The sequence below is a fragment of the Anser anser genome (genome assembly GCF_964211835.1).
Source record: "Anser anser genome assembly, chromosome: 4".
In the NCBI taxonomy this organism is placed as follows: domain Eukaryota; kingdom Metazoa; phylum Chordata; class Aves; order Anseriformes; family Anatidae; genus Anser; species Anser anser.
The window spans coordinates 69,515,413-69,535,084 of NC_139724.1; the positions used below are offsets into that span (position 1 = coordinate 69,515,413).

Below are 19,672 nucleotides of genomic sequence, written 5' to 3' on the forward strand. Positions count from 1 at the left end.
GGTATCGGAGTAGACTGAGGCCGCTCCACATCTCAGGCCCAGATTTAATAAACACTGACGTGTTTGCACAGTGTGTGCTTGCAAGAGGCATTTCGGTAAGTGCAAGGAGGCAGTTTGCGCATTAGCAAGGCCAGCAGAGACATTTTCTGAGCCACTTCAGTGTCTGGGTTGTCAAGTGCAACAGCGATATCAAAAGCTTCAGCAGAGACTGGCTTGTTAACGTGCACTGTTTCTGGGCACAAACCATTAGCAGAGGGCTACAGCTCCTGGGTTTCAGAGCTTTTGCTAAGTTTATTTATTTATTTTGAAGTAGCAAAAACACCGCATGTACTGTACTGTTCATGTATGTGGATAAAAAGGAAATTAATCCCTCTGGTCGCGTTTAGAATCCACATTTGAACATGCCTTTTGCTTTAACTCCACGGAGAAATCGGTGTGCAGTTGTATACTGAAGTTTGCATTTAAAGCATCACCTTGCAGAGAGTGAATCTGCCCGTCAGACGCATGCTGTGTGTTTGGGAAAGGAGGGGAAGAAGGAAGGACTGGACATTGGAAACGTTTCACCACATGTAACCCTACTGCTTCTTGAGAACATCGAGAGACCACCAAAACGCAGCCGGAAGGCACCGTGCTCCGATGCATCACTCCTTTGCTTTCTGCTCTTCTGATCCCCCTGGTAAATACTGGCAAGCCTGGCCACAAAAGCAGCACCTTTCTGGCTTCTTCTGTGCAATTCTTCCTCCCGTGTACTCCCAGTTCTCTCCAGGATGGTGCCCAAATGATTTTGAACAGCAGTGAGACAGCACTGCAACATTAAATAGTCAGAAATTGTGTTTTCCAGGGTCAGTCTTCCCCATGGTGGCTAACTGGTACCTGAGTCAAGGGTAATTGACGAATGAGAAATTTTCTCTTCCCCCTTTGAAATCATCTACATGGCTGTAGCTGATTGATGCCAGCTGAAGCCAAATGGAGCAGACTAGCTGGGTTTGGTTGTGATAGCGGTACATACACTTATTGCACGCTGTAAGAATATTCCACCACATCCCAGCTTCTCCAGCCCGTATAGCAGCTCCCTCTCTTTGTCTAATGAAGCACTTTTAGTCGTCTCATTCAAAATTAAAAATCTGACATCGCTGTTGTGCCAGATAAGAGATGGGTGTATTCTCAGGATTCTTTTATTTCTCGGTGACTAAATTGGAAACAGGCTGGAACAAAGAAGAGATATTTCAATACATGTCTGCAAATAAATGGTGTATAAAAACACTCCTCACAGCACATCACGTGCTCCAGTAAAACTACTTGCTGCTGCGAGAAGTACTCCGTGCTGAAAATTTACCTGGAAATCCTGTACTTCTCAAAGAGGAGTCGCCTTTCTGCGTGTCTACGTTTCAAGCAATTCTATTTACCTCAAAGTGCAAAAGGAAAAAGCGGGAAGTGGCTTTATTTAAGGATACGTGGTGGCTGGATGTGCCAGAGATAAAAATAGTGGTTAATAGCTGAAATCCAGAAGGGGAAACAGATTCAGCCTGAATGAATTCGAAAGCTTTGTCAAAGAGAGCAACTCATTTTTTGGCAGTGTGAAAGCTTCGAAAGCTAGCAGGGGAAGGACTGCCAGGAATTTGTTTCTTGAAAGAAGACTTTTGCTGAGAATACCCTGACCAAGGTTACCCACTTGACGTTCCTCGTGCTACTGCTCTAGTTTAGGATGGGCAGAGGTCTGGGTTGAATTTCCTTTTCTGCCCAGTGCCCCGTGTGACTCTGAGCATTTATTTAACCTCCTTGGCCTCAGGTTCCCTTGGGTAAAATGGAAATAAAAAACACCGTACAAATCTTCCTTCCCAGCCTCTCCAGCGTGTTATCTAGCGCTTTGTTTTCAAAATAAATCATGGATGATTGCAAAGACCGTATAAATCTTATCTACAAAGTAGGCTGATCTGTCAAAAAGGCTACCTTAGTTGAATTAAATGATGGCTTTCTCCTACAAAACATACCAGTAGCATTGTGTAAGAAGTCAGTGGGAAATATGGTGGAAATTAAATGAGGCACAAATAAAATCTCTATAAAACCACCTAAGAAGCGGTATCTAATATTGGCAACACTTCAGAAGCTGTACTCTTTGTCATCATGTGTGAAGATGGCTTAACATTTGGGCAATTCAGATCCTGCTGTAAAGGGTTATACATCCACTGCCTTGGCACAGCATTTGTGAGGGCTTGCTAAAGCACCACCCCTCAAGCATTTATTAAATCACTTTAGGATTTTTTTTTCCTTAATGGCAATTAAATCTTAAATCACTATCTCACAGCAGTTTAATAAATGTTCGAGTTCTACCAGTTACAAATAATATTTCCGTAGTGATTTTACTGTTAAAGCCTCACAAAAAGATACAGTACCAGTTTCTTCACTCAGGGTGAGGTGCTGAATTTGAAACCAGTGGAGCTGCAGTGCTTCCCGCTCAGTACGACTCTGGGCTGCCATAACTCGGGGGAATAGAGCTGTCTGAGTTCACCCGAAGCACGTTCTTAAATGCTAAAGCGAAAGCTTCCTCCCCTCCCAGGTTTTTAAACGGGACTCTGTTTCCCTGAGAATCTCACTGACTTTTTTTTAGTTCTGTGTGAAATTGGCAAAAGCCCCCGCTGCTGCTGCTTTACTGCAGGGATAAGCCTCCTCTGCTCCGACCAGCTAACTTGGGTGAGTTTCTACAGCATTTCCCCCGTGTTATCCTTGGAGGGCGAGTACAATGATGGCTTTGTCTCACCCTCGGCTATAATTATTGGTAAGAACAGAAAGAAGGGGGGAAGCAGAGGAGATGCAAGAAGGGCATTCTTGAGGGCGCTTCGCAATCTGGCAGCGACGCCTGGGACGTGGTGGCGAATGGCTGCCTGCTAGGGGCATCGCAAGGGCTTTTGGGGAGAAATGCGAACATATTTGGGTTCAGCTGTGGGCCAAGGCGGGGACCGGTTTGGGTTTGTTTGCCGTCTCCCGTGAAGAAGCTTACCAATGAGAGGAAGGAAGAAAGGGAGAAGGTGGTGACGTCCAGGCTGCGATGTCCTGCACCAGAAGAGAGAAAGAAAGGAGCTGCTGCTGCCAACCCCGCGGGGCTGGGAGCCCCACAGGAGCCGGGAGGTGGGCAGGGAGAGGGGAGGTGGTGGCCGGAGACAGGGGAGGAAGACAGAGGTTGTTAAAGGCATTTCTGGGGGTTCAGCTGCAGCAGTGGACACAGAGCCAGCAGCACTCTGCAGTGAAGAGGGGATGGGGCGAGGGTGGGGGAGCAGAAAGCAGGAACTGCGAGGCCACCCGTGTCACCTCTGCACAAGCGAAGGAACTTTTTTCTTTGAAAAAAACAAAACCAACTGCAGCGCTTTCAGGATGCATCCAGATTTCTGTAACCTTTTCCTTCCCGGCAGGTCCGGCCGCGCAGTACCCATGGCAACGCCAAGCGCCCGTTTCCTCTCTAATTTCCCCCAGTTGTAATCGGGGCGGGGGAAGTTGGTCCTGGCCTTGCAGCACCAGGGATGCTCCTGGTGCCCATCCCCGAGCTCAGCTTTCAGCTGAAATCCTCAACACCCATGAATAAAAAAAAAAAAACTAATGCTGAGGTTATCGTCCCCATAAACTTACCTTGTTCCGATAAAAGAGCTCTGCTTCGCCCAGCAGCGGGGCTGATCAGTGCTGTATGTTTCCTGCCTGTATAGCAAGGCTGCTGGACCCGCTGCGTGGCCAGGGGGCTCCTCTGCAGCTCATGGATGTGCACCCAGACCACCGAACCACCAACACGCCCACAGCCCCGTTCTTACAGCATCACTGTACCTCCTCAGGAGGTACAGGCAGGTAGAAATACTGCAAACAGCTCACAAGCGGGCCCTCTGAAGATGATTAGCGCTCTCCCTCTCTGACTCCCAGTCACGCAGTCTCTGTTGACCTCTGCCGTTTTTCTGGGTTCACTCTCATCAGCATCCCCATTACTGAAATAGATATTTTTTGGTGAAAGTATTACAAAGTGTAGGTCATTTCGTATCTGCCGTGCCCCCACTGGCTGCAACACTGCCCCACTCCTTTTGGCACGGTGACGTCTCCCCTCCACCCTGCCATCACTTCTGTGCTCCACCGAAGTGTTGGGATGGCTCTTGCAAAATTCCCTGGTGCTTGGGTAAAACAAGTAGCATCCCCTTGGTTTGCAGTGAGCTGAAAGATGTGAGACTGAGCTATACCAGGCCTTCGCTTCACCTTGCGGCTGTGCGTTGGAGGCGATCTCCAGAGTGGCCAAACGGCTGCAGAGATGGCACAGCCGTCCCTGCAGCAGCCGGCAGCACAGAGTGAGCATGGGCGGTAACCCCTCGGAAAAGCTGTGGCTGAAAGAAGGTAGAAACAGCAGCCTGACTTCATCGTGTGTGTATTCTCCCGTGTGTTTTTCCTAGGGGAATTTATAGTTCTTTTCTGCTGTGTCGTTAATGTCTGAACCCTTGCCACGAGAGGCCGAACAGATGCGTTGCCATTTTGCCCGCCACTGGCCGTGGGTTTTTGAGGCCGTTCCTTTCCAGGCGGACGCCAGGCGGTGGAGGCAGGGATGGATTTCGGCACGGTGCGGCTGTGGCTGCCTTGCCATCAGCTCCCCTGCTGCGGTAGCAGCGGGCTCCCTCCACTCCTTCGGGGTGCGAAGACTCGTCCTGGTGATAACGAAGCCGAGAGCTTGACAACCTCCACCTCCGTTATTAATGCGGGACCTGAATCAACTCCCCAGCCCCATCACCCAGCACTTGGGGCAGGCGCTGGTGCAACCCCGCTCACCCCGCTGTGCCTGCAGCTGTGGAGCCAGGGCTGGATGTGCCAGCACCACGCCAGGACGCACCCACCCAGGGACCGTGACCCGTGGACAGAGGATCGAGAGCGCTCTGGAGAAGGGCAATGCCCTTTTCAACGCCCTGCACCACGGCCAGGTCTCCTCTGGACACCGCATGAAGCTGCTCCGCCGTTTCCAAGGTGATCCTGGAGGTGAAGCCTGCAATATATTCTCGTGCAGGTAGCAGCAGCTGTTAGCCGAGAGATGCCCTTGGACACGCGGTTGTTTGCAGGGAGGTGGGGAAAAGGCAGAAAGAAAAGATCTATTTGTAATTATTTTTTAAAGACCAGCAAGAAAAAAAAAAAAAAAAGACAAATTAGGGCATTTATTTTGTGAGACGGTGAGTGTTTTCTAATGCAGTTCAAGTCTTTGCATCTGGGAATAAGCATTGCAACTGCACGGTAAACAACAAAATTAATCACTTAATCCTCATTTAGCACTGTCCTCTAATGCGATGGTTACAAATGCTGTTAGTGCCTAGCACTGAGGCCTCGGGATACCTGAGGAAGACCCCGATTTAAGGCACCACACTGAATTAATCGAGGCATGTTTTCCTTCCCCTGCCTCCCCGGGGGACGGGCTTGCAGCAGGTACAGCATGTGGCCCCTCGCTGCCTCCCGAAATCTCAGGGAACTTGCTCTAAACTTTACACCATTTCTCTGGAATTTCTTCTCCAGAGGTTCGCCACAAACCAAAACCACATTTATTTGAAGCTTGATTTAGCCTTGCTGGAGTCTTTCTGCTGACCTCCTCGAGCTCAGGATTTCATAACACCCCGCGGTTTTGTAAGCAATGGATGCTTGGTTTAATGGATAAATTTCAGTCGGTGCCCTAAGAAAACAAACAGAAAGCTCACCCCAGAAGATGTTTGTCTCCTTTTCGGTTTTCCTTTTGATCAATCTGTGGGGAAGCCATACGCATATCCTGTACACACTTGGATGCAGCACGGATTTCTTTAAACCATTAACATCCAGTCTCGCAGGGTAGACTTTGATGTCCAGCAAGGTCAGACCAGCTCCTCCGCCTATATCGGAGCAATCAATGCCAGACATTTTAAGGGAAAATTAATAAATCCAGCCCCAGGCTCTACCACAGTCAGTTTGTAGGACACCTCTTCTCAGGGAAGCTTTGCCCAGTCTCTTAGGGTTCAAGACTGAATTAAAGACCGGGAGGTAATACACAGCAAAATAGCGTGGACATCAGCCCGTGTGGCTGGGTCTTCTTTCATAGAATCGTAGAAAATCATTTAGGTTGGAAAAGTCCTCTGCGGTCATCAAGTCCAACTGTCGACGTGTAGAACATCAGCCTCAGCCTGCAAGAGAAAATCCTCGAGTCTGGAAAAGCGGAGAGGAGGAGGATGGCGATGGAGGGAGCTCCGGTCACCTCCCCTGCAGCGTAACGTGGTTGTGGGCGCTGAGGCACTGAACTGGCTCAGTTTGGCCATCGAGGAGCTGGAGTACCATGAGGGAAGGACTCCAGGGCAGCACCCACGGGTGGCGATGACCACTAGCTACACACAGCGCGCGCAGCCGGAGCACCGCGCAGAGCCCGGCTTTACAGCAGCGCCTTGCTCTCTGGCTGCGTATTTATTTAATGCCCTTGCTTCCCAAAGCTCCGCGGTGCATCCAGAGGGCACAACATGCATCTGAATTAGGTGCCAGCATCAGTCCAGCAGCACGCTGCGTACGCAGCAGTGGCAGGTTACATACTTACTACCCTTTTGTGCTAATGGGTGCAGGGAGCACCGGGAACACCGGAGCTGTTTCAGAATAAATCTCTCGTGATGTTTTTGTTTGCTCCTGAATGTTACAGCCTTTTAATCTGCCTCCGACACACCGAAATCCTGCAGCACGCTCATTTTTATTGATTTGTAATTCTTCAAAGTGCATCCAGGGCTTGGAGCCGGGAGCGAGGCGGGTGGGGCAGCGTAGGTGGCCAGGGGCAAGCTGGGGGCTGCCGCCTGTCCCTGCAGGGCCGTCGGCCTTGCCCGTGCCCCTTGGTGCCGCACGGGGCCAGCTCAGTATTTACAGGCAGATGCCACGGGTCACTTGAGCAAGCCGTCACCTGTGCGAGTTCCCCCGGGAGGCAGAGCATGCTGCCTCTGGTGGAGCAGCATCGTGGGCTTTGCTTCAGGCTGTGCTGCCCGCAAAGCAAAATGCAAGCGTGAGCAATTAAAAACAGAGCAAGGGAGCGTGGTCGCAGGCTCCCGGGGGGTTGGTGAGGTAGGAGGCGAGTGGGGCACTGAAGCAGTGATCTGTAGCCAGGGATTTTTCCTGTATGTCTCACGCCAGATCCCCAGTTATTAATTTTACTACGCAGCGTACGCTCTTGCATCACTGCTTTCTGCTCTCACCTCACTTATCGTAGGAAGCCTCCGCAGCACATAATTCAGTGCTAATTAACTCACGGTGGCAGCCTCAGCACCAGTCCTGCTGGAGGAGCGATGTTAAACCTGGAGACGGTGTTATCAGTGGGGAAGGATGCTGAGCAAGGAGCGGTCAGCCCGTCGCAGAATAGGTACGGCCACGTGGGATAAATGGTGATTCCATCCTGACGAGGCTGAAAATACCTTCAAGACCCCTTGGGGGAGCACCAGGTGGAGCAGCAGCCTCTGGTGCAGTGGAGAGAAGGTGCAGGGACTGGGCAAGGTGCTGCTCGGCCGCTTCCTTTGGAAAGAGAAAGAAGCCAACCAGGAGGCCGTGCGAGTTCACCCCTGGGAAGCTGAGCTGGTTCCGAGACACGAAAATTCCCACCAGCGCTGAAATAGTTAATCTTCATATTTCAAGATGCTATTTTTACACAGACCCTTCGAAAATGATTTAAGGTTATTAAAATTCTCTCATTTGTCTTCTTCTCCCGTTTCTTAAAACTGCGTCGGAAGAGAACATCGATGCAGCCCCTATCCAGCAGCGCGGCGTGAAGTGCAGCATGGTGACCCCGAAAAGTTAACGGCCCCTGGAGATGCACTGCCACGTCCTAAGCGAGCATAAAGCATTCGGATTAAGAGATTTTAAATTCATTTAAGGCATAAGGACAGCGCTCATCAGAGAGCCTGGCTGCCTGCATGAGGAGTGAGAATATTTTGCAGCGTGTCAGCTCTCAGCTAAGGCAAGCACGTGATGGCTTTCAGGAGCTCCGTCACTTTTCAGTTAAACAGACCCGGAATGGTACATCAGTCTGCTTAACAGATACAGCAATGTAAAACCAGTTCGATTTCAATGTAAAATTAATTAAGGGGGTAATTTTTGAAGCCTTTCTTCCAAGATATATAACCGCCAGGAAGCAGTCGTCTCCACACGAGCTCCCCCACTACAGCCGATGCAGGTACCTGCTGCTTGCGAGGCGCACGTCTCCTCGAAATCGGGGGCTTTTCTCCAAAACCCATCCTTCACTGCTCCCCATCCTGCTCAGCATCACTGCGTGCCTTGAGCCCCCCCGTCACTGACCTACCCCGACTTCGCAGCTGTTCCTCAGTGACCTGGAAAAGCTTCAAAACCTCCAGGACTGGCAGCAATGCCCATGGGGGACGCGGCCCCGCTGTCGGTCAGGCCAGAAAGCTCGTGTCCATCCACATGTGAGTTTTGTCGGCCTCTGGGTGCCACCAGACCACAGCGATGCTGTTGGAGAGCACAAAAGGAAGACCCTGAGATGTGTTTAATGAAAGAACATGGACTTTTTGTCCCTGATCTTTGCGGATCTTAAAATGCACCGACAACATCGCAGGGATCGGTTCATGGTTCCCAACAAGGGCACCAGTGAAGATTGGGGCAGGAAGCAAATCCCAACACCCCAGCCAAGCTTGGCCATGCAAAAACCCGCGACATCATGCCATAGCTGCCGCGGGAGCAGGGGCTGGCCGATGGCAATGACCTGGACTGGCGCTCCTCTGGGGCCACGGGATTAACAGCCAGGATCTTGTACGAAGTGTCGGTAAACCTATACCCTCCCTATAAATACTCAACAACATTTTAGGAACTTAATTTATTTTCCTCCTCTCTCTCTTTTTTTTGCTTTCCCCCCTGTGATTTGCATTATCGGTTGTTAAATGGATTATGGCGCACTTTCCCCCCATTCACAGCTTCAAAGCCCTCCCCTGTAGCAGTGTTGCAGGTAATTCGCTACTTGATCGTACAACTCCAGCACGTACTGCCAGCCGCAGGAATTTTATTTCAGACCAAATCACCATCCTTTTGGAAGTTAATACCCATTATTTTCCTCTAGTGGAGTTTCATCTCCTCTATAGCAGTAGAAGGAAAATATTTCTGTCTACCTGGAGGCATTAGGTGGAGACCTGCGTAACGGAGACGTCCCAGTGCTGCCCCTTAATCTCTCCATTGGCGCTGAGGTCATTCAGAACATAGTTTTCACTCTGCTCATCTCTGCTCTTGAGGTCAACTTGGCTTTTGTGGAAAAACAGTATTCTGTGAGTTTTCATTCATCCATTCCCCCGTGTAGTGGTCAGGCTTTTCCCCTCTTACCTCAGGTGTAAAATGGCAGCCACGATGTTCCTGTGACCAAAGACCTCCGGAGAGGCCCAGCTAAAGAAACCACGGAGCCACAACGGCACGTTTTAACTTTTACCATTAAACTTGAGCGCTCCCCTCCCTCTCACACTGGGCCTGTTATTGCAATGTGCTTCAATATACAAAATGCTTCAGTTAAATCCTCTCCAACAGTTCCCTTGTTAGGCTGAATAAAAGCCAGCTTTCTTCCTTATGTCCCACTAAGATCTCCAATCATCTCCATTGTGTTTCTCTTGGCATCCTTAATATTATCAGTATGCAGCCAGAACAGAAATTGCTGGCTTTATGATCAGCTTTAATAACAAGTGTTTAATAATTGCAGGTATAATTATTCACAACACTGACAAATTTTCCTATTCACCACTAATTTCTTCAAATTGCTCAAGGCATAAAGCAAAAATTGACGAGTTAGAAAGACATTCATTCCTAATCAAGTTTTGTTGCTGTTGTTTAAGGAACAAAATTTTCAACCCTGGCGTTCCAATGAGATTCCATTACAGTAAATGAAAAATAAAGATAACGGTGGCTTACTGCTCTATACTATGCACAGATGGTTCTGATTTTGGTTAGGGACATTAATACCCAAGCTCTGCTGGGGTGCGCCTGCACTGATAAGGCACGACAGGCGCCGACAGTGTATTTCCTCAGCCTGTTTTTATCTATTCAAATGTTTTGATTATTGCTACAAGACTGAAACACAGGGCGATATCATGAAACCCCAAAGAAGGGCTTGGCACCGGCGGCCACCCGTCCTGCTGGGGAGGTCACAGCCTCGCAGGACGGCTGAGGCTGGCAGGCACCTCGGGGTCCTTCTGCTCCAAGCCCTGCCCCAGCAGGGCCACCCCGAGCAGGGCGTCACCAGAACCACAGCGCACACGGGAGGGACACACAGCATCGTGCTTACTGTGAGGAAGGAGCAGCTACAAGGCATTATGGAAGGGCTACACCCCTTCCTCTGTGCTAGCTTGTCCATGGCACCCTTCCCTACGTGCTGTACCTCAGCAGAAGCCACGCCAAGTCCAGCTCCTGTAGTGCACGGGGAGAAGCTGTGGGGCAATCCTGGCTTTGGGCTGGGTGGTAGGGGTGGCCTCTTGTGCCAGGTACAGGTGATGCAGCTGTTGTGTATGGCTGAGGAGAAACGTAACTCCAGCCCTGGGTCTCATCCCTGTCTAGAAACGAGCCAAAGCTTCCACAAACCAGGCTTGCCATAGTGACAGCCTAAATCTCCTCACAAGTTTTGGATCTAAGCTAAAACAGACACGTTTTTCTATAATGTTGACCTGCATTGCATCCTAGTCTGGTTAATCTTTGTCCTCAGCATCAGTACGAGGTGAGTGGGGCACCTGGGACCCGCCACACAAGCCCAGGGCAGCAGTTCCTAGCCCAGAAGCACAACACGTTGTCCCCGGAGTCTCTCAGACAGAACAGTAAGCATATACACAAGGACACTGGAGATATTTGCCAATTCAAACGTACAGAGGTATGAGGAAGGGGGCAGGGTGACAGCAGATGGGACAAGTAGAGCCAAAATCTGCTCCTCAGCGTCCCCAAACGTGGTGAAGGACATTACGGGGCCTACCCCGGGGCGCTGCAGCAGGCCTCGGCCCTCTCCTGCCCGTGCCTGCTCCACGACAGCGGTGACGAGCTGTAGGAGTTTATGGAGCCACTTGATTTTTGGGGTTCAAAAAATAATAATAATGAAAATTAGTTTTGGAAGGTGCGTGCGGCTCCGGCGGAAAGCCCCCCTTGTTTTCTCAGGGCCTGGCCGAGTCGTGGTTTTTCAGTGCAAGGCTCTCCGCCCTCACAAGGCCGGAGAAGGCGGACATGAAAGGAGCACTGGGTGGCAAACACAAAACGCCGCCTCCACTGACAGAGCCCTCACCATTAGCAAAGCACTTGAAATATATTCTAGCCAGAAGTGTTGGAAAAATCAGTCTTTTGCAAGCATTTCCCCTAATTAGCACTCTGCAAGCCACAGAGCCCCTGTTGCCGCAGACAGATCTCTTTCCGAGCGGAGCCCCGGCTGATCCTGGAGCCCCACGCTCGAATTGCTCAGCATTGAGGGGTGCTAATGCTCCAACATGCAGCAGGCACTTTCTTGAATGTCGGAAGACTTAAATTATGACCATCCTATAATTTGGCAGGTTAGAAAAGAAGCTTTAAAAGAGCCTTGTTAAATGAATGACTTAAACGCTCACCCCAGGCTCTTTTAAAAATTCATTTGCACGCCAGCGAGAAGGCAGGAGGGAGGCACAGACGTAGGCATGATCCATGTCTAAATTTCTGATTGCTGAATTAGAGAGAAGCTACGATCGTTTCACCCATTAATAAAGGATTTGGGGGAACTGCGTTGGAACATTGGCCACTGCCATAGCCACGGCTTCCTCCCATTCCTCCACAGGGCAGGGATTTGAAGGAGATTTAAGGAGGAACCTGCGGTAGAGAAAATATTCAACTCGGCACCTTCAGACGCTTTATAAAGCAAGGAGCACCATGCAAGGAGTCGTTCCCGGAGCCTGGCCACCACAGCACAGTGTTCCCTGCCACCAGCGTGCCGCTGTGGCAGGCAGGGGTCAGGGCAGAGATGTCAGCGGGAGAAACTCTCCCTAAAGGAAATGCAGGATAAACCACAGCGAAAGGGGGCAGAGGTCCTCCTCCTCCTCCTCCTCCTCCTCCTCCTGAAGGATCCCTCAGCAGGAGATGAGAGTGAATGTTGTGCGCTGACCGGGAAACAAGTGTCCCCGTAAAGAGTTGAAATGTGATTAAAATTAATGTCTGCAATTTCTTGTGTAGACAGACCTCTAAAGCTATTAATCCTCCTCACCTCTATATTAGAATGGTATCAAACCCTGTAATTTTTCTTGCATAAGGTTTTTAGTGCCTTTTTTTAAAAATTATTTTTCTAATACCTTGTTCACGTAATTTGGGAAAGGAAATCAGTTCAGAAACAAACAATTTTCTATTCACACTTTCCTTCCCAATGTATCTGCTTCTAACTGCCTTGCTGGCAACCTTAAGGTAGCATCGAACACTGGAAATAAGAAAACACTGAGTCTGTATCTGAAATACGTGGTTAGCAGCATTACAAGTGGGCGGCAAGGACATTCAGGTTTATGCTGCTGCTGTCATCAAAGGCTTTAGTGAAAGAAAGGTGTTGCAACTATTCAGTATCATTTTGAAATGGAGACCTCAGTTTCATTCCTAATAAAAGCAGAAAAATGCATCGCGTTGCCTCCATATTCATACCCGGCACATACCACCGGCATGGGTTGGACTCCTTTCTGAAATGAGAGGCTGGGGAGAGAACTCAAACTACATTTGGACACAGCCTCAGAGATTTTCCTTGGTAATAATGGCAATCTTTCCCTCTGGGAAGCCCAAGACGAGATATTCCTGTCCCTCTTACTTTCCCAGAACCCACAAAGAGAAATTGGAGGAGGACTTCGGATGTCACAGAAAAGCCTTATGGCATCTCAGTGCTAACAGCCCTTCAATCAGCTGAAGAAACTAGTAGGAATTTAGTCTTCACATGAAACAGAGCAACACAGAAAGCACCAAGATGGGTTTCACACCATCAGGAAAAAGATAAAAATGCAGATAAAAAAATTGGGGGTTAAAACGTGCTCACAAACCCAAAGGCTCAATCTTACACTCTCGACCTGAAGAAGTAAAACAGATTTAAACAGAACATAGGCAGCTAACATCCACTGCCACCAAATGCGTATCAGACACGCTGAAAGGACGTTTCTACATTTAACAAAACTTCCTAGGCACCATTGCACCACCCGCGAGCATCGCCCCAGAGCTGCCTCACACCCTGCGAGATGTAACGCGGGCAAACCAAGGCCTGAGCTCTGCAGCAGCTGCGGCCCTGCCGGGCTGATACATCCAACCCGAGGCGATGCTCGCCCTTGGCAGTTCCCTTTGCAGCCTGGCTGCTCGCACACCGCTCGGCTGCAGCCACGTCGCTGCTCCTGGCTCTGCAGGTGCAGTTTCTGCCTCGTGCTGCACCAGAATCGGCCCCGCTCCAGCCCCCAGGACCATCCTCCTCCATCTTCCCACCCAAGCGGTGCCACAGCACCGTGGGCATCCCCCAGGAGATGTTCCACCTTACTCCTGGACCGTGTTTCTTACCTGCCTTCCTAGCCCAGGACTGGTCTTCTCTGCTCCTGGACTTCGGCTTCCCCCGCTTGGGTATCTGGCTCACGTTTTGTATTTAACCCTTCTCCTCTCCAAAACTGCAAACCAGAACCAGACCCAAGGCGAGAACAACTTCTTGTCATTCATCCCACAAGGGTCAAATCCGACTGCAGGTCGGAGCTGAGTTCTGAGGGACCTGCTACCTCCAGTGGCACCAGGAGCAGACCAGGCAGCAAGGACCGAGCCACCACAACGCCCGTGTTTGCTCAGCTCGTTCAAATGGGGTCAAGCCGGCCCTGCAGGAGGCTCCTGGGGGGATAGAAGTGGGAATGAGAAGCCCCCGGCACCAAACAGCATTCAGCGGAAAGCCAACGCACAGAGCAGAATAGATGAGAAATTTCTAACACTCTTGTTGTAGAAGGGAACAGCTGTGGCATTCTGATTTAAAACAAAACCAAATCCAAAATAACGATCATAATTTGAGATTAACCAACAGTTTAGAAAACCAGGTTGCCAAAGCTCCTTGCAAAAATCTGTTAAATAAGATCCAGCATGCAAATTATTCTCAGTACTGCCTACAGCAGAACAGAGAGACTGGAACTTAACTCTGAGGGAAGATACCTCAAACGTTGGATTTACAGAAAGAGAATTATTCTTGGAGCTTTGCCTTGTATTGTTTTAGCCAGGAGCTGTGCTCGGGCACCTGCTTGTCACCGGTGTGTACTTACTGTAGACTTCTAGGACCGATCATCACCTGCAGATGAAAGCAGCATTTTGTACTAGCATCCCAATTTTTAAGACTAGAGAACACTTGCCGCTAAAAAATAACAAATAAAAAAAAAAGCCCCAAGCAAATAGGTAACCTCTCTTCCCAGAAAATAAAATTTCCTCAGCATAACCAGAGCCAGTGCAGATAGAGTAGGGAAGAAGAAAAACACGATTAGAAGATGCAAAAAGGCATCAGGCTGCTGTAAATAAAGATCAATAGGAAACGTACACACTTAACGAGTTTCATTAGCAGCAACGTATTTCAGAATAACACATTTGCTCCCAAAGCTGCTGTTCAGGTCCATCATAACACATTTTAACACCCGCTGAATAAATAAGATTACCAGTGGACCTCTGATGCAGTGCACTCGCATATGGATGCGAGCGTGATTAACATGCTCCATAAACTGCTTACATGGACGTAAGAGGCTCGCCTCCCCCCTTCCTCCTTACAAGGCAGAAGCTCCATTAAGAAAAATGAGTAAGGAAAACAAATTAGAGGCACAAGGAAAGAGCTACAGGGCAACAGCATCTACTTGGCTTGTTTGGAGAAGTAAAATGAAGAGTACAGAGGGACTTCCAAACCACCGCGTGACGTCCTCTCCTCAGCGCTCATTGCCCCTCTCCCGCAAGCCTCCACGCATCACAGGAGCGTGCTGCACACAAGGGCACCAGGAGCAGTGGGACACCTCACCACACGCCCGTTCGGACCAAATCCTCGAAGGTGCTGCCGGCCCCCAGCTCCCAAAGCACCCGGTCCTGAGCTCGGTGCTGTCCCCGCTCCCCGACCCAGCAGCAGGACTGGGAGCCGTGGTCTCGCCGTCACTCCTGCACGAGAAAACACTTTACTCCTACCCCATACAACACCAATTCACCAAAACCCCAGACACTTTGGGATTTGCGATCTTTTTTCCCCCAAAGGATTTAATACCATGCGATTAAAAGGAAGAATACTTGGTCGATTGATTTTTTATTTTATTTCCACCTTTTTAAAAGAACTGTTTGCCTACCAGCAGAGTCCAACATAGATGTGACATACAGACATGAATACAATTAAATACAAGAAAAATTGAACTATATACAACAAGACATACATTTACATAATGAAAAAAAATCTTTATATTATCTATCAGTTCTTGCCAATGTGAAACATCACTGGAACTCAAATATATTGGGGTTTCTTTATTCCTTTTTTTAATAAAAAAGTATAATGCAACTTAGTATTTTTCCATGTACTGCGAGCTTAAAATTCGAGATGCACAAATTTGTGGCACTTCACAGGGTACACAAAAGCTAAAAAATTTTTTTGTTAAATATTTTATAGTTTGGGATATCTAAATTTCAATTAGGCCTACTTATTAAAGCACAAACTATAAAGTGATATTTACATGGAGGGAGTTGTGCAAAGTCAGTTTAGGCTATAGCTAGTACACTACAAAAGATGCATGGATACGTGACTCAACGTCATTCCCAGAGGTAACTCATTAAACCCTCTCGTTATTGTCCCTCTGACACAGTAACCACTGAAGTAAAACTGGCCATAATTCTCCACCCACCCCCCACCTCCCCTTTATGGCCCGTAAATATTTTCACAGTTTCGTGTTGGGCTGCTTCTCTTCACGCAGTTCTGTTTGAAACAATCCTAAGGGCTGTTTTATCATTTCGTCTTTTTTTGGGACACGAGCTCCAGCCTGCCCTGTCACCGCGCTATCCTAAGACTGCCGTATTCCTTCGCTTCCGAGCTCACATTGCTACTGGGAGCGCACGGTGGAGTAACATTTTAGGAGTTGGAGCACTGCCACAAGGCAGAACCAGCATTTTCCCCAGAACAACGCCGAACCCAAGCTATCCCAAACCAGGGTGGGGAAAGTATTGCATTTCTCAAGGTGGCCTTCATGGAGCAGAACTCTTCATGGATTACTACCTCCAGTAACACCCCTAAACATCCTAAGAATAAACTTTGCTCTTGGGTTGCAATCTTCAATCAAGAACTTAAGACAGCTAATTAGAAGAGCTGCTTTAATTAAAGGCTTCCTACAGATTGCTAGGACATGTTAGCAAAGATACATCAGACATCAACGTTAACTAAACGCATCCTACAATTCTGTTGTACCAGAGCACAGAATGCTACTTCTAATGGTTTTCATAATTAACAAGCTTCCAAAGGATGCCTGACAGTTTAATTTTGGATTTTTTTTTAAACAGACTGAATTTCAACCTTCATAGATGCAGCTACTGCATATATGGACAATAAAACACCAATTTTAATCATCTCATCTACATTTAGTTATTAAAATCCTATTTGTATCAGCCCATCTTGGATTCCACATCAGCTGGCAGATTTTATCTGTATCAGGTTTAAGCAGACATTTATATCTTAGTCCTGGAAGAAGAGAAATAACTGGCTAACAGTACATACGCATGTGTATTCCTGCCTTGTTTAAATAGAAGAGCTCTCTCCTAGGACATATACCTGACTTCTATTTAAAAGAAAGATGCATGACCCTCAGGGCAAAGACAGTTTAAGCTTCTCTTTCAAACAATTTGCAAGTCAAGATTGCTGCCAAATGTCTTTTCAAGTCTCTATTTCCTCTGAACTCATGGTATTGCAGTTATTTAAATTTTGATCCTATATATCAGGCTAAAACCAGTCAACTGTACCAGTACAGCGACTGAAGAGAACAGCGAAGTGAACGTACTGCACTTGAAGCATTGCATTGGGTACACTTGATACAGTAAGAAGATCTGTCTGGGTAGTTTGGTATTCAGCTGATAAGAGCAAAGCATACAGTTTGCTTCTTATTCATCACTAGCAAGCCTAGAGAAGACTGTATTCGCCTCAGTTACAAGGAGACAGAGCTCTATAGAACAGTAGTAAACCCAAGTGACCATCTCATCATGTTAGAAAATAAATTCATCGTTGTGATCCAAATACAGGAATCCTTGGCAGTTAAAACATTCAAATAACTATTTTCACGTTGTACATGTTGCAGTTTGGCTATGTACTTCAGATCTCATGGAGTTCATAAAGACATCTACACGTTCAAGCCTTCTGCTTTAAAAAAATCTGACTGCTGGTTAACAGCAGGTTATTTTATTGCATTACCCTGGGTGTCGATTTCATATTGATTTATGATGAAATGATCAATTGTTACAGAACTTATTCTACTTGGACAAAGATGATTTAGCAGAAAGCAATATATTAATGAGCATATTATAGGATAAAAACAGAAGAGTAATGAAATGGCAAATTGTTCATCTGTATTTTGAAAGGTAACTATTTCATACCTGCACGCAACGGTGGGAATAATTTCAAGAGTAAGAAATAACAAAATATTCAGACCCCTCTTATTTACGCATTAAAAAAGTAGAAGGAAATGGATTAGCTGCTTCATTTCTGATATAGGCTGCTGGTCTAGTTTATAGACAGTCATAAATTCAACATTATAACCAGTGACATAACAAGAAGCAGCTTGGACCATAAAAAAAGCTGTTTATATATGTACAAGTTATTCTCAAAAAAAAAATCAGTTTTATTTGGATGTGTTCACAACCTGCTGCTCTTTAAATCTTCAGAGCATTGAAACCAAGACATTTTCCCCAAAAATCCAGTTGAATCTGTCCTGAGAAATATAAGTACTCATATATAAATTGGATGGTATTGTCTGTGAGTGAGTTTTTTCCTACAGGTTGGGCAGGAATTGGCGTTCCTAAGGGAATCACGGAGGCACTGACTACAGAAGACATGGCCACATTTGGTTGACACAATCAGTCGCCCGCTTTGCACAATCTGGAAGAAAAGAAACCACAACAGGTATTTGGAATAAGGAATTCGGCTTTGCTGGCCTATTGGCACCAGGCAAATAGCACTTGAGTATCTATAGTCAGTACATTATTACTGTAATACGGAACCCAACTCTCGGTGCCATCTTGGAAAGTATTTCTCCCTCTGTGTATACTACTAAGAAATGACTTTGAGTGACAAGCCAGTTTAACCTTGGAACCCAAGTCTGTACTTCAAGCTAGCTGTCTGTACTGTCCCACACGACCTAACAGAGCTGTGTTGCTCAACCTCTTCCCCATTCTCCCTCCCACAGAAAAGAAACGACAATGTGTGGGTCCTTACCTCTGAGTAGCCATCCATGCAAATCGGACAACTAACAGTACCAGAAGGCCTTGTGGTAAAGGGAATAAAAAAAGGAAAAGAAACACACATCCATTAATTTCATGGTACATTGACATTTACTGATACATAAAATGTCATATCATCATCCGACTGCACAGACCAGCCATGACGATGCACTACATCTGAAGATCCCTGCGCAGCTTTAACTTTCTAAATTCCCTGCTTTTAATAAGTAGTTAGGGTCTCCTTTACTGAAGGAAAACAACTTGATTTCCGTCAACAAAAACATGAGGAAGATGAAGTTAAGTCACACGCTAACATGAGGAAACACTGAAAAAAATAATTCTGGCTCAGAAGACCAACTGGGTGGCCATTTCCAAGCTGAGGTCACAGAGGAATCCCCTCCTGCCTTCCCTCTCCAGGTCAGCTGTACTGCAAGCACTGCATACTAACAGGCTGAACTACCCTGCATGGGGGAGTGTTTTGTAACGTAAGTGCTGAATGATATTCTCTATTAGAAAGAGTAAGAGCTTTTTGCCTCTTTTATTGACAGATTAATCTTGATTCTAAATGATCAAAGTAAGCTGCTTTAATAAGTCTTTACCACAAACACTTGGCTTTACTGTGTAACCTCCCATGTTAAGCAACAGTTTATAATTTATTAATCACAGCAGGGATAGAAAGCACGATACCTTCTATCCCACAATCTTAAATTCAAGCAGCAAGTACTAAAGTCTACACCTAGTTTCACATACATAATTTAATTCTATTGATTACCCCATTTTTACTACTCAAATTCTTTATGCAGCAGCTATTATACCAACTCAGTAATTACAACTCATGATAACCTCCATGTAAGCAAGAGTAACCTAACTCTGCAGCCCAACACTGTGAAGGCTCTGTGGCAATCTACAGCATCAGTACCTTTTTGTCAATGTTAAAAGCTGCAGCACTGAGCTGTCATAGCCATACCTAAACGGACCAAGAAGGCCCATTCTAACAGAGAAGCTTGAGCTTAAGATAACTAAACATGACATTTTTACATTAACTACGTAGTGGGATTTATTCATATAATATATATACTTAACAGCCAAAAATAACAACAAAAAAACCAAACTCATTGGCCAAATCCACTCTGTTTTCAAGTACAAGCACTTCAGGTGGCATATTTAAGAAACTGACACCCCAAATTTTCATGTTCTCTCCTATATTGCCCTCCACTGAACTAAAAGGCTCAAAGCCCACCAACAAGATAATTTTATCAGTATAGGGAGC

At 47.1% G+C, this 19,672-nt stretch overlaps 1 protein-coding gene and 1 long non-coding RNA gene across 3 annotated transcripts in view; one reads left to right on the plus strand and one right to left on the minus strand.

The window, feature by feature from the left end:
- Window positions 1-15,396, plus strand: LOC310899156. The gene is made up of 2 exons (XR_014584052.1): window positions 1-3,126; window positions 3,408-15,396. It is a non-coding gene; the product is annotated as an uncharacterized lncRNA (long non-coding RNA).
- The window catches only part of RNF4 (ring finger protein 4), a 19,107-nt gene continuing 14,664 nt past the window's right edge, over window positions 15,230-19,672 (minus strand). For both annotated transcript variants that reach the window (XM_083835221.1, XM_083835222.1), the window contains exons 6-7: window positions 18,398-18,446; window positions 15,230-18,061 (exon numbers count right to left, since the gene is read on the minus strand). In XM_083835221.1, the coding sequence (XP_083691347.1) occupies window positions 17,912-18,061; window positions 18,398-18,446 (199 nt within the window). In that variant the 3' untranslated portion in view covers window positions 15,230-17,911. The remainder of the gene's footprint in view (window positions 18,062-18,397; window positions 18,447-19,672) is intronic.